Here is a 15,374-nt window from a genome sequence, read left to right on the forward strand (position 1 = left end):
GTGCTTACTCCTAGTCCAACACCACTTGTGTGTGTATAACGTTTGAATGTACTGTTGCAGGAATTGCCTGAATTATATGTAATTAGAAGCTCAGTGTGTGGGGTGTATGTTTCTTGTGTGTGTATGGAAGATGTTGACATTACTCCTCCGGACAGAGGTGGCGCTGTGTGCTGCCGTAGCTGAGAATCAAGAGTGAAGGAGGGACGTCGGTATTATTGTGTGTGTGGGGTGGGTAGAGACGGCGACCGGAGCAGCGGTGTATGAGTCTGTAAGCCCTGTGTTTTTACGTGCTGCAAAGTCATTAAAAAGAACCCCGAATCTCGTCAACAACTCAGTGTTTTGATGCTGTTTCTTCATGCTCAACTCAGCAACGTATGAGTGAGGAAGTTAACCCCGAGGAAACTAGTAACTTCGGCCCTGGAGAAAGCGTCTCCCCTGTGTCATCAGACTACGGTCAGGGGACAGAAACAGGAAAGGTTAACAGTACTAACGTTTGATTTAGTGCATCAAACTGTTTCTTTTACGTGTTTACTGAATCAGGGAAAAGTTCCCTTTCACGTTTTAACTAACGTTTGATTTCAACTTCAACTTCATAGACTCCAATGCATTCCTAACGTGCGGTTGGCTCTATTCAATAGAATTCTATGTAGAGGAGACCTTACCATGAGAGTGAATGGAGTTATCAGAATGCTGGTTTGTAGTGTATTAATAAAGTTTGACTGACTGACTTATTTGACTGTTTTGTTGACATTCTCTTTAGCACAGCTCCATCTAGTGGATGCATAACGCAACCCCAGTGAAACGTTTGACTGCAGTAGCTTCTATTCTATGCACCTTATAATCCGGTGCGCCCTATATATGAAAAAAGTTCTAAAATAGGCCATTCATTGAAGGTGCGCCTTATAATCCGGTGCGCCTTATAGTGCGGAAAATACGGTAGTTTGTGTAAAAATATTGTCAGTAATGCTAGTAATGGGATTACTTATTTTGTTACTGCTGTGAATTCCTTAACGTTTCTCTGCTATTGTTTAAGAATTTAAATTTTGCATGTAGTCTACTAGGGGGCAGGGGTGTTCAGTCAGTCCTCGCGAGGTCCTGACATTTCCCTGCTTTAACACACCTGATTTAGATGATTGCAGCTCAACAAAAGCCTCTTAATCAACCATCACTGTTGTTTGTTGGATTTGATAGCTCACAGCTACAATATTAATTTTAGTGCTGTTTTTCTCATGCATTAGTAAACGTAACACATTGTTGGTGCAATGAAATTGTATATACTTCCTGTTTTTAGACATTTGTTGATATTTATCGAGGACAAGTAATGGAATCTTGTTTTTTTCAGATGTCTAAAGCAATGAGGCAGCTAGGTGCCATCATTTGGCAGCACAGGCCGAACGGGATGGAGTGGCAGGCTTCGCAGCCTGGAGGCGGGCGGGGTGTGAAGCATCTCATTTGCATTTAAAGAGACCACAGCAAAACGAGATGGTCAAAGAAGAAGCTTAAAAAAATGAGTAAAATGAACACCTGAGGAGCTAAAATAACGACAAATTCAAACCAAAGCATTGCAGTTCCACTTTATACAGACCACATCTGAATGGTTTAAATAGGAAAAGGAAGGATTTAAAAGCATGATAAGTCCCCTTTCATGGGATGAAAAAAGATTATAGGTTTTTATTTACATTTTAACAAAAACTCGCATGGCTAAATTTTGTTCCCTTCTAAATAATCAATGGGAAAGATTTTTTGGCAATATAGCAGTAAAATGCTTTACATAATTACTGAGAAATTTCCATTCATCTGTTCAAATGAGCTCAAAATCATTGCCACTGGAAAATCATTGCATTAGCCTTTAGCTCCACCCACAGATTATCTATCAGATTCACAGTGGGACAAAATGTCAGTGTTACTGTAAATCAGAAAAAACATATTGGTGAAATTAAGATTACCTTAAATCTTAATCTGATAAAGATATGAATATTTTCGGGTTTAACTGTAGAAGAAGAACAGCCCAGCTTTTTAGACCAACAAAATTTCTAGCATGGCCTAAATATAGTCACACAAGTTGTGCACATGAAAATAGGCTGTGACTTTTAAAAACTGACTAACCAAAAACAACATGGCACAGTTTAGCCTTGTTTGAGACCCCGGGCCAGTATCTAAGTAATATAGGTATGGGTAAACAGCATAAATAGTTCAATCAATATTGCAACATTCTGTTTCCCAATATCCCGCATGTAAAAAAAAAAAGAAATTGGCACTTTTGACATATTTAACAAAAACCCACCAACAATAGCAAAGTACTTCAGGCATCAGTCAGAATTAAATAAGTTACATTCATTTTATCAGGATCTTGACAGACAAATCTCAGCATAGATACATTTATAAATAAGCAGATTACTTGCATCATCATGTGACAGGCTGAAATGTTCTGTGCTCCACTAAACTTTGTGACAAATTTCTGAGTTCGGCAGCAGAATGAACCTGTTTGTATCCAAGCAGAGCCAACGTGTCACTGCAAAGATTCTGAATCGTTCTCACAATGTCAAAGCTGAGACGAAGTCTCCAGCTTTCTACTGTAGCTCTGGAGTCTCTCGTGGTGGAGTATTTATAATTCCACTCAGAAGGGGCTGACACATTGCTGTTGGTGTTTTTCACAATCCACATCCTCACCCTGTCTTCCATCTCTATCCCCACAAACCTGTATATCTCAGTCGCCCTGGCATTCGGGTTAAGAGCCAAGTCCTCGTACCGCACCAACATGTAGCGTCCTCGAAGCCACGGTGGTCTCTGCAAGCCTGTTTTTGCAGAGGCAGCCATGTCCTTACAGGTGCTGGTAATCTGTGAGAGATCCACGTATCGAGGCTGGCGTCCAGTAGCGTTCCATATTTTCCAAGCACGAAACTGGTCAGAGAATGCCATGATGCGTGAAGCGAGGATGGCTCTGGGATCTCTCACCAGATGGATGATCTTCAGGTCCAGACGCGGATCTTCCGTCAGAGTCCGTAGGTCTCCAACCTCAGGAATCCGCACAGTTTTTATGGCTATATGTCCTCTTGACATACATGACGTAGAGGCTAAAGTGAGGTTCAGAGCCCCACACTTCTTAGGACACCAAATTTCATCAGGCGAATCAGATATTGCAGCAACCACCCCTTCCAAACAAACTGGAGGAGAACAGAGGGCACGGCTTGAGCTCCGTCGGAAAAAAGAACTTGTGATATGGTCCTGAGGCTCAGGGCGGATATAATTCTCCATGAAGTGAAGGTCGCAAGTGTACAGGTTTAAGAGGAGGTCCCTATATGCTCCCAGCAAGGCCCGACGGTCTAAAGTTCGACGTAGCCTGCTGCTGGAGTTGGTGAAGGCCTGCTGGACGTGGTAGAGGGGCTCAAACACATAGAAGATCCCGGGATGCTGGTTGAGGAGCTGTCCGGTGAAAGAGGAGCCACTGCGCGTGGTTGCAAAAAGCAGTATATGCTTCTGAGGCAACTCGATGGGCATCCAGTTGTCATCGCACAAGGCGGCCCATCTGGAATCTTGAGCACAGGAAAGAAAAAATAATGTGCTTTCAGAATTACTGTCAATCATTATTATGTTCTGACTAAGGGTGACAGGCTTTAAATAACTCACTTCGGAAAATGAGAAAATAATTACTTTAAGGCTCTGAGAAAATGAGGTCCTTAGCTCATACATGTGAACTACAGTACTATTTGTATCCCTTTTATCCTGGGAAACTGCAGATTAAAGCCAATGAAGTTTAAATAATTTAGAGAGTCAATATCCAGGAGACGGGTTATAAAATGGTGGATTTCTAAATATAGAGCCAAATAACTGATGTGTAATTACTGCTAATGAAGAGTTGATTGCAAAGGGTTTTTTATACAGGAGCCTGTTGCTGGCAAGTTACATCTGTGCTGTGAGAGGATAGTAATGGTAGTAAATGGCAGCATAATTGCAAGTTAATTATGCATTTTTCATTTCTCTTTTCTCCATTTACAGGGAATTCCCATTTTTAGTGCTCAGCTTTCCTTTTTATTTTGCATCTGTAACAGCACTGATGTTGAACACTGATTCTGAAAGTCTTTGTTGAAATTATATTACCAATCAAGTATTGAATGTTTCTCTGTATCCCCAGATGATGCATTTTAAGTTTTAGGCACTCAAAAAACAGTGTGGGGGGGAAAGTACGGAACATGTCAACGTATTTCTCAAACAATGTATTTCTAATGGGGTTACTGATATGAAATTCACACCATGTCAGTAGCAAACCAGGTAATCCTCATACAAAACTAAATCAAAACAGATATGTCAATAAATTTACTGTGGAATGACATTGAATAAGTATTGAAGTATATACAGAAAAGAAATGGTAAAAAGTTATAGAAAGCCAAGAAAATACACTTCTAATTAAAAAGACATTTGTGAATTTTGTGCTGGTGGATGGTAACTGATTTTTTAGTACATCTTCAAAATGTAAAAGATGAAACAAGAGCAAGAGCCAAAATATAGAGTTTAGGAAAATTAGTAAAAGCTGCATGTTTAGGACCATTAGCCGTAGAAATTCTGACTCCATCCGAATCTGGCCTTCATGTTATTTTTTGTCAGGCAGTCACATTCTCACTACTCCTGACAGTGATGACCCGGTCATCACTGTCATTTTACATTGTTCCCTGTGTAAAATCCCATTGAAAAGCTCTCGGTATGGATGGCAAGTGAGGTTTACCAAATTGGATGTCAGTTTTAGACTCTAAATACGTAATACTGAAGCCATCTTCTCCAGATGGAATAACAACCCAACTAGCTTGCTAAAACCCTTTATCAAGCATGTGTAAAAGAATTTATGAAATTAACAAAGAGAGCAGTGATGCTTTTCACTACTGAGGTTTTTTGATGCCTTTAGTTGTGTTTTGTGGATTCTTTGGGCTTTGGTCTTCATCTTTTGATCAGCTGAACAGCTTGTTCAAGTTTGAATTTTGTCTTTTTTTTAATACTTTGCCTAGTCTGTTATTTCCCCCTGCTGCAGATCTTGTAGCAGTGCAAAAAGTGAATAGTTGTAGTGTTTCCCTTTGTCTTAGAAATTTTAACTGTTTTAAAGATCAAATCTGTCAGTGTTTAGAAATCAATCCCCCGCATCGGTGCGATAATATCTAATGGTTTAGTTCTAATTGAAGGCCAATAAAATGGTTTCTCATCAACAAGGTGTCCCACAAGAAGCATGTTTTGATAGGTAAAAGCAAAAGTACTCCCTCAAGAACTCTACAACCCTACTTTTGCAAAACATAGTAATGGAATTGGTTACAAATGTGTTTGTAAACTTCTAAATTTTCCAATGAGTTTTATTGAAACCGTAATGTGAAAGTGGAAACAATATCATTTCACTACAAACCAGCCACGATGTGCTGTTCCACACACAATTTCTGACAGATTTTAAAAAATAATCAAAAGAGTTGTCCACAAGCCAAGGAGCACTCACAGAGAGCTCCAGAAAGACCTGGAATTAGCAGCTATGGTTTTTAAACATTAAGTAATGCACCCACCACTACAGACTGTTTGCACACAAGACTCCACTGCTGGAGAAAAAGCATGATGAAGTTAATTTAAAGGTTTCTGATGAACATTTAGACAAGACGTTTGAGGGGCAAGATAAGACCAAAACTGAACTTTTGGATTTGATTGAACACACCATATTTGGCACCACACACGACTTTCAAAAACATTACAGTAGAGGTGAGAACATCATGGTGTGTTGCTGCCTTTCATTGTATGGTACTGGCAGATTTCATATAATTGACAGATAGATGAAGAAACTTTCTTGAGGAACATTCTTGAGAAGAATCTAAATAGTAATCAATGGTGTATTTTTAAATAAGACAATGATCCAAAAGTCTTTCAGAGAAATAAATAAAGTTGCTACATAGGCCCAGTCAATCACCAGACTTCAATCCAATTGAAAATCTGTGGAAAGAACTGAAGAGCTGAATGCATAGAACAGATTCCCAGAACCTTCAAGATCTTAAGACAGTTTGCGTGGAAGAATGTGTCAAGTTCAAACCATAACAAGGCATGAAGCTAGTTTCTTCACACAGGTCACGTCTTGAAGCTGTTATTACAAATAAAGGCTTTTAAACTAAGTATATAACTGATTTCTGTGTGTGTTCTCCCCTTGTTTGTTCATTGTGGTCCTTCCATTTATTTACACATAATTTTATAATTGGAGGAGTACATCATTTATGAACTAGTTGGTTTGATTTTCTGTACGTGTGGACAACTTGAATTGTTACCCTCATAGGGTGTGAATTTAATGTCAGTTGCCCTGTTTAAATATATTGAGTGAGCAAAATATTGTTCTGTTCAATACTTTTTTTTACCTGAAGTATCTGCAAACTTTTAAGACTTTAGGACTTTAATGTGCAATCAAACTGTACCTCTGTGGTATCTGCTCCTGCAGTGGTAGGCTCTCTGACAGGGCCCAGGCAGTGAGTCCCTCAGGGTTTGGATAGCTGTGTACTGGACCCCGAGAGATGCACACACCAGCAGCAACACTGTCTTCCAGGAGCACTCCATCCTGCCCCCACCTCCAGCCCTACATCCTTCATGCTGGCATCGCAGCGAAGACAGAAGAAGAAACAAAATGAGATTTTATTTCAGTGGCTTTTTTCTGCTTCTTGCATGTGCAGCTCCCATATAGTGACACCTCTAGGGGATTTACTGATGGTCTTCAGAGCAGCTCTTATTGGAGTTGTTGGGAATATTGCTTAAAGGCAATCCCTGGACAGACATTTGCATAAATGTTTAACATTTTCTTTTCTACAATATATGCCACATTATCGCAGTCAGTCCAGAAGGCTCACCTTAACAGCATGTTCTTCTCAGAAAATGTTTTCTTGAAGTTTATATTCACAACGCTTATTGGTGCATTTAATATTAACCTATATGCATGTGGTGGCTTCTGATATGTAGAGGCAGAAACATTTGAACCTTTCTGACCTAAAGCTAAACTGGATGTTAATTGTGAGGAAGAAAACACTGTAAAATATCTTATCTACAAGGAAAGAAAAAGTGTGAGAAACATTTTCCATTTATGACCCACAGTGGACTGCAAAAGTATGTACTCCCCTAAGATTTTTCACATTTTTCCAGAACTTAAAACGTACGTATTTTTTAAAGAGGTTTATATGTGATAGGCCACCACAAAGTAGTGTGTAATTGTGAAGTCGAAAGTGAAAAGCACAAGGTTTTAACGCAGCAAGTCATTTAGGGTATGCACATTTAGTGAAATCTCTGCCAGTTTTTTTCTGCAAACAAAACAAAACACTACCGAATAGCTCAGTCAGGTGTGATGGAGAGCATCTGTTGACAGAAATTTATAAGCTATCTCATAGATTCTTAGTCAGACTTATATTTATGCTAGGGGTCTGCAACCTATGGCTCCAGAATCACAAGAGGTCCTTCAGACTTTGATCAGTGGCTCTTAATAACTTTGACCACAAATGAATTAAGCAATGTTTTTAAATATATAGGGTATAAAAAGGCTAATTTAGTATGTTTCTTAGTGTATGTTCAAATTTGCATTGCAGAATGACACTAACAGTGAAACAAAATTTTGTGGAATTTTTAGATTGCAAAGTTTGCTCAACCATGGTGTAGACTTTGACTGAGCCACTCTAATCTGTTTTGACCCAAACCATCTAGTGTAATTCTGGGTATATGTTTAAGGTTGCTGCCCTGCAGGAAGGTTAACCACCACCCCAATCTCATGTATTTTGCTGCCAATAACAGGATTTAAATTCCCATACTTCCCTGTATTTAGCTGTATTTGACATTGATCACCCTCCCTGTCTAGCTGAAGGACCATAGCCCTACAGGATGATGTTACCACCACCATGTTTCACAATAAAATATGCGTGTTTAGTGTGATGTATAATGCATACCATTTTGCAGGTAACCCAAAGATAACTGGTTGGACTTTATTTTGCTTAAGGATATTGAAGTGAAGGTTGCTGAATACAAATACATGCCACATGTTTCATATTTTCTTATTGTAACATGAAAACACTGTATAATTCTCCTCCCTCATTACCAATGTACATTTTGTCCTGGTCTGTCACATAAAATCCTAATAAAAGCCAATAAACTTCGTGACTGTAGAGTGACAAAATGTACAAAATGTACAAAATGTCAAGTGGTATGAGAAGGACTTCAAATAACTTAAATATTGTGTATGAACAGTTTAAAATTTCTACATTTATGTCGTGAAGGCTTGACAGTATGTGTGTGCAAAGGTCAGACCTGCATTTGGGATACACAGCACTGATGATCCCGTGTACAGCAGACCAACAATTCAGGACACTTTGCATACTGTTACATAATTGCATTTCATCTTAACTTCCCCCTCTTCTGGGTAATTAAGCCTCTAAGCCCAGGAGAGAGCTGCATACTCGGATAAATATAGCTGTCTTCTTGAGAGAAGTTTCCTTTGTGTGCTTCCGCGTTCTTTGCCACTGGCCATCAAAGACCAAGAAGAGTTGTGGTTTTTCCAGATGGAAGTCATAGGAAACAAAAGCTACCATCCATTCATCACTACATGCAGCAAACTGACGGTAGATAATGACATGTGATCACTGGGTGGAAACTGTCCCTTCATTCCTCAAAGTGGCTTTGCAGGGGCGATCATTATCAAAACCATAGGTAAGTAGCTGATATTTCACATTACTGACAAAAATGAATGTTCCCCTCCCCTTTTTTTAGCCTCCTCACCCTCGTTCCTTCTCTCTTCAATCTGCTTCTTCTTCATTAATGATGTTTATGTGTCCCTGGCAGATTTGTATCCTCGGGAATGTATCACACTGAGCTTTTGATGTTCCATTAATCACAAACAGCGCCAACCGAAAGACGTTTACTCTGTGGGTGAGGGGAAGCGGAATCAAGTTGACATCATGAGACATTCTGTTTGAATACAGTTAAAAAAAAAAAACAGGAAATGAACTTATCAAGCGGAGAAACTTTCTTAGACTGGAAGCTGTAGCCTGACAGAAAAGCAGGAGCACACACCAGTGGTGTGTAGTTTGTCACTTTAAAAAGCAGAACTGTTGGCAGAGGCACATAAAGAATGCATGGATGGGTATAAATAATAAGAACCTTTGACCAGGCTTCTTATCATCACTGACACCTAAATAATGTCAGTTCTATAGCTCTGCCATCCTCATCCCGGTTGCACTGCACAACTGGCTGACCGAGGTGCATCATATAATTCCTAGGCGGCAGGTTTTGTTTTCCTTTCCACTCGTGATCAGGGCTTGGAGCCTTGTTTCTCTTCACCCCGCTGCCCTCCAGAGAATGAAGACTGATGCTTCAATAGATTTCAGCAATTTGATTTGCAAGTCCCTCTGCCTGCCTGTCTTATAACTCCTCCAAAGAATGGACTTGCATCAGAAATAATGGACACTCTGTCAACAGCTGGAAGGGGGACTGCAGGCTTTTTGTATCCCTCATAAAATAACAGTTCTTACAAGCGATAAGAGGCTCGAGGACAGGATCAACTAAAAATTATGCTGTGTGGCTCATGTTTCTAGGGCAGGTTTGAGTTGTAAATTCAGTGAGCGCATTATCTGCTGCAGCTGAGATAACACAGCCGGCAGCAAGAGTGCTGTGGTGCACAGTGTGAGAAAGGTAATTGCCTCTGTGGAAAAACAAAAGCAACAAATGAGGTTAGAACTTAGTGATGAAGGTGGGACTGGGGGATTTGGGATCCAACTTATTGAGGGATAGGGACAGAACCATAGATTTTTCTATTAAGGGCCCCTCGGAGAGTTCACACATCCTCAGAGCAAGGCTGTTTATTGGCGAAGGTTGATGATCAATCCTGAAAAACACAGTGGGGCCAAACAACAGCAGCAGCAACGCCAGGAGCCTACTGCTGGTCTTTCTTGCTCTTTTCTCCATTTATCAATCTCTTTTTCCTCCTCTTTTTCTCTCTGTTTTAACCAATTCCACACATACAGAACTTCAGCGAGCAAGATGCATGTGACCCCTTGGCTACACGAGGAACTCCTGTGTGGAGAAAAGATTAATCTTGTCCAACATTATTCCTAAAGCACACAAATACACACACATACACACACGGAGAGAGCAAAGGCAGCGGGGTGGAAGATGGAAAAATGAAGAAAAAGGTCAACTCTCATCGTGTCTTGTCCGTGATCATGACAGCATTGCTTTTATAGGTTGCTGGTTTAGGACTGGAGGCTGTTCTCATAAATTCAGTGAAAATAGCCACTTCAGTCTGTTTGAGTAAAATAAAAAGATACACCAATCAAGCATAACATTACGACCATTGACAGTTGAGGTGAATAACACATGTTTAAGCTACAGGATAAAATAGGCGAGCATTAAGGTTAGAACAAGTTTGACAAAAGCTAAATTGTGATGACTAAAACAATGGGTCAGAGTATATCCAAAACGGCAGTGCAGTGGTCATGGTTTGCTGTGGCAGTTCAGGTTTTGCTTAAATACACCAAACGTGCCCCCTTTCTTTGGTGCCCCAACAGCGATCTAATTTGTTCCTAATCTTAAAATAACTTTGAAAAGGCCCACTTTTTATGTTTTCTCAAATAAAACATTATGTCTTAAAGAATCACTGAGAAGTTGAGCACAATTCAGTTCTGGTTTGACCAGGCCAAGCACTTTAGATTTTAAAAAGGACACAATCAAATCCATATTCCTTAAAAACAGAGAAACAAAAGCAACAAATCAGAAGCTGTAAATCAGATGGCAAACATGGCTAGCTGCAGTTTACACTCATGTTATCTTACTTACAGTGTTTACAGCAGCATAACACTTATATTGAGACAATTGAAATGTCCAGGCAAGTAATGTCAAGTGCTCATGCCACCCCTAAAGCCATGCCTCCCTGGGCATTGAGCCATATCACATAAAACTAAAACCACCACTGTGCAGCAGTCAGTATCCATCAGAAGTGACCAAGGAAGGAACAGTGCTTCTTTTCAGGGCTCATTGATGCAGGTGGGTGCTAGTCAGGGTGTCGATGTCGAATATTGTCCACCACTGAAAGAACCAACCAGCATCAGAACTTGACTGCAAAGCAATGGAAGTATTTGGCGAGATCTGGTAAATCATTTTTATTTTACATCACATAGATTTTCAGGCTCAAGTGTCTTGCTTATCTGGGGAAATACCAGGATGCCACATGGGGAAAAGGCAAACTGGCCGAGGCAGTGTGATGCTTGGACAATGTTCTGCTGGAAGATCTTCCATCCATATGAACGTCAATTTTTAAACATACCACAGCTGTAGTGCAAGCAATGTCGTAGATTTTTTTTTTTTTTCAATAAAGAGGTGTTGATCTGTGTAAACGCAAAAGGATTAATTTAAAGTTCAGAAGACAGTTTTACAGGCTTTAATATAGGCGAAAACCATTATAATATATCCAATCTAAAAATGGCCTATAATATGGTTATAATATAATAATACTAATAAAGCAAAAGTTTGTGAATGATTAGTGAAACATTCACAAAAGACAAACCCTTGGCGTATTTACTGATGTTTTGCCAGTGTTCTGCCAACAGTGTCTGACTTTAGTCGAGGTTCTCTGCGCGTAAACGGAACAACATCTGAATATAAATAACCCTCCTTACCATCACCGCTTTCAGTCAGATGGTGTATTTCTCCGGCCAGCCCAGTCCCGGACGCTGCATTTGCAAAGCTGTGTGAATGAGAGAGAATGTGCGTGTGAGTGTGTCAGTGGCCACGGGCGTCCGGAGCCGAAGTGCGTTCAGAGCCGGAGACGCGCTACGGATGGAGAGCGGCTGGGAAAGGAATCGTGTGTAACCCCTCCGTCCAGAGCCCGAACAAATTTCAGGAGCTGAGACATCAGATTAGATGCGAGTTTACCTCCTTCTGCATTACGCTTTCATGGCAGAGGTTCGCCTTATTACGCCCCGGAGATGCATGCCAACCAGAGATGAAGAAACCTACATAGTGAGGAGCGACTAACTCTGACTGCTGTGATACGAGATAGAGAGAGAGCGCGCTTCCTCACATCACCACCTGTAATTTAACTGGTTTGCAAGTATGGGAGGACGTGATGTTTTTCATATAGCCTGGAGGGAGGCTTCATCAGCTCCAGCCAAGCATCGACAATCAGTTCAGCATCCTACCAGCATCCTTCTCCCTGCAGGGATTCAGCTTTCCCCACACACATATATAAACATTTCAATCCCGTGGGGCTACGGTGACACAATGACCTCTATTTTTTCTCATTTCAGTGAAGATGACTGCTATCATCAGATAAAGCCCCCTCCTCACTCTGCTGCCCACTCTCCTCTCCCCTTCCATGGAGGGATGGGCAGCATATCATTGCCCCTCGGAGGGTTACTGTGGGGTCAGATTTAGCCAATGACAGCTCCATTACTCCTGAAAATGTGGGTGGATTCTGTTTGCAGACTTTGAGATTTATCTCAAAGTCTCATTTCTGTCAAACTGACAGAAATGTGCCTTCAGAGAGTTTGTGAAATAAATGCAGGACCATTCCAAGACATCAGGAGGGGTCAACAGTAAGTTGGAGGAGCGGTGGCCAGTAATACAGGTACATCACAATAAAGTAGAGTATCATTGAAAAGTTTACTGAAAATGTATTTTCAGTAAACCAGTTCAAAAACTGAAACTACAAAAGATTCATACACAGAGTGATATGTTTTGACTGCTTATTTCTGTTAATTTTGATGATTATGGCATAAACATAGCAAAAACCCAAAATTCAGTTCCTCAAAACATATTTTTTACACAGAAATGTGTTGAAACAAGACGTGGACTGCAGCTGGATTCAGTGTTTCAAAAACCACCATACACAAACAAATCCAGAATTGTTGCATTCCTTGTATTATGCTTCTAACAATCTGGAGACAAAAACAAGTTGCTGTGAACTGAGAATGCAAAAAACATCAAGCATGGATAATACCAAAGAGACATTATGGGTGCTGTGGTAGCTGGTGGACAATGAGCTTAGCTGTAAGTGCACAGTAAAATCAAATTCTGCCTGGGGCCTCGTGCAGCTTTGGGTCGGCGGTGCTCGCTTATTTTTTTTTTTCATTTCTGCTAGTGAGTGTTCTTCTGAAATTAAATTGTCCACCAGTTTTCAGTTAGTTGTTCTGAATGTTCTCCCTTTTTCGGTCCATATGAGTTAAAAATAGCAGAAGGGTAGAAAATTACCTCTGAAATTGGAAGAAGAGAAGATGAAAAGTCTTCCCACGCAGGTAAAGAGCAGCAATCTTTTTCTGGTGCTGGAGGGTGGAGGCACATTCCCAGTCACAAAGGACGACAAGCTGCCAAGAACACCCAGTGAATGATACAAAAGTGGAGCGTCCTCCTCCCCTCTTTTTGCTGATTCGACCCCTCTGCCAGCCTACAGTATAAATTCCCTGGTTCTGAGCAGCCAAACGCCCCCACAGCTTCTTGGTGAGATTTAAGGAAAAAGTTGAATTTCCTGTAAACGAACACTGAATTCTCTGTGGGGTTCTCCATTTAGCTATGCCCGCACTTTTTCCTAACTTACAAATATAAAGAGCACAGACTCAGAAATGCAAACACTGGCATGAAAGAGTAAGAGTGTCTTTCATTTTGCTTAACAAATGTTTCATCAACCTACGTTTTCAGTATTTCTCACATTCACCCTCAGATCTATTTTAGACATGACAGCAGTATCTCATCTTCTAATGGATGGGAATGCTCCAATGCACTCTCCACTCACATGAAAAGATGCAATCCGTTTAGTCAGGCTGTCACGAGGGGATCCGGCTCTTACAAAGTTCGCCAGCGGAAGAAAGCTGCTGATTCTCTGCACTTCATCTAATTTCACAGCACTGAAACCCAAGCCCCTTTATTCAGGCCTTTCTTGCTGTTTTCCTAGAGTAGGTGAAAGAAATCTCATTTTAGATAATCATGTGCCAGCTGAGACAACTAAATTTAATTCACCAGTCCACCAGCACAAGGTACAATGGCACGTTTTCCTCTGCTTTTAGCTAGTATTTTACCAAATCACTTAAACAGTAAAACGCACTATAAATGCACAGTTGTTTTAATTAAAGCCAAACTTTGATCCCTAGAGAAAGAAATCTTCCAACAATGTGCAGATAATAAATTAAACTAAAAGTAAAAATGATTACAAAGTATCTCTAATATATCTCACTCCATCAGGATGTATGATTCACATCATTTTCTTACTCATCAAACCATTCATGACCCCCTCAGAGGAGGGTAAAAAGACAGTGCTGCCCACTTACAGGTTCCTTCTGTTTTTGCTTTTTTGCCACAGTTAAATGTTTCAAACAATGTAAATACCAGACAAAGAAAACTGCCTTTCCAAATGGTGGTTTCATTGAATAAGGAAAAAAAAGCTATCCAAATCAACTGGGCCCCTATCTGAAAAGGTAATCACCTCCTAAAACTATGCTGATTGTGCCGCTTTTTGGAGTTATCAGCTGACATCAAGCTGTTTGTTCCACCTTTCCTTGCAGAATTGTTTTAATTCCGCCATAGGATTTTTGGAAGATTTTTGAGCATTGGCAGTCTGTTGTCAGAGGGATTTTAAGCCATTCTTCTTGCAGGATAGTGGACAGGTCACTACGTGATACTGGTGGAGGAAAACGTTTCCTGACTCGCTCCTCCAAAACACCCCAAAGTGGCTCAATAATATTTAGATCTGGTGACTGTGCAGGCCACGGGAGATGTTCAACTTCACTTTCATGTTCATCAAACCAATCTTTCACCAGTCTTGCTGTGTGTATTGGTGCATTGTCATCCTGATACACGGCACCGCCTTCAGGATAAAATGTTTGAACCATTGGATACACATGGTCCTCAAGAATGGTTCGGTAGTCCTTGGCAGTGACGTGCCCATCTAGCACAAGTATTGGGCCAAGGGAATGCCATGAAATGGCAGCCCAAACCATCACTGATCCACCCCCATGCTTCACTCTGGGCATGCAACAGTCTGGGTGGTACGCTTCTTTGGGGCTTCTCCACACCGTAACTCTCCTGGATGTGGGGAAAACAGTAAAGGTGGACTCATCAGAGAATAATACATGTTTTACATTGTCCACAGCCCTAGATTTATGCTCCATGCACCATTGAAACCGACGTTTGGCATTGGCATGGGTGACCAAAGGTTTGGCTGTAGCAGCCCAGCCATGTATATTGACCCTGTGGAGCTCCCGACGGACAGTTCTGGTGGAAACAGGAGAGTTGAGGTGCACATTTAATTCTGCCGTGATTTGGGCAGCCGTGGTTTTATGTTTTTTGGATACAATCCGGGTTAGCACCCGAACATCCCTTTCAGACAGCTTCCTCTTGCGTCCACAGTTAAT

At 40.8% G+C, this 15,374-nt stretch overlaps 1 protein-coding gene across 3 annotated transcripts; it reads right to left on the reverse strand.

Moving 5' to 3' along the window:
• Positions 1 to 1,559: 1,559 nt before the first annotated feature.
• On the reverse strand, positions 1,560 to 13,347 carry si:ch73-62b13.1 (Carbohydrate sulfotransferase 1-like). 3 transcript variants are annotated; one of them, XM_047354955.1, is made up of 4 exons: positions 11,649 to 12,110; positions 8,755 to 8,898; positions 6,423 to 6,594; positions 1,560 to 3,533 (listed from the first exon to the last, which is right to left on the reverse strand). In XM_047354955.1, the coding sequence occupies exons 3-4, from the start codon at positions 6,559 to 6,561 to the stop codon at positions 2,407 to 2,409; spliced, it is 1,266 nt and encodes a 421-aa protein (XP_047210911.1). In that variant the 5' UTR covers positions 6,562 to 6,594; positions 8,755 to 8,898; positions 11,649 to 12,110; the 3' UTR covers positions 1,560 to 2,406. The 3 variants fall into 3 exon arrangements, with proteins under 3 accessions (XP_047210911.1, XP_047210895.1, XP_047210903.1); XM_047354939.1 differs by lacking the exons at positions 8,755 to 8,898; positions 11,649 to 12,110 and adding an exon at positions 13,222 to 13,347; XM_047354947.1 differs by lacking the exon at positions 8,755 to 8,898.
• Positions 13,348 to 15,374: the final 2,027 nt, after the last annotated feature.

This window comes from Girardinichthys multiradiatus, chromosome 2, assembly GCF_021462225.1.
Source record: "Girardinichthys multiradiatus isolate DD_20200921_A chromosome 2, DD_fGirMul_XY1, whole genome shotgun sequence".
NCBI classification, from domain to species: Eukaryota; Metazoa; Chordata; class Actinopteri; order Cyprinodontiformes; family Goodeidae; genus Girardinichthys; species Girardinichthys multiradiatus.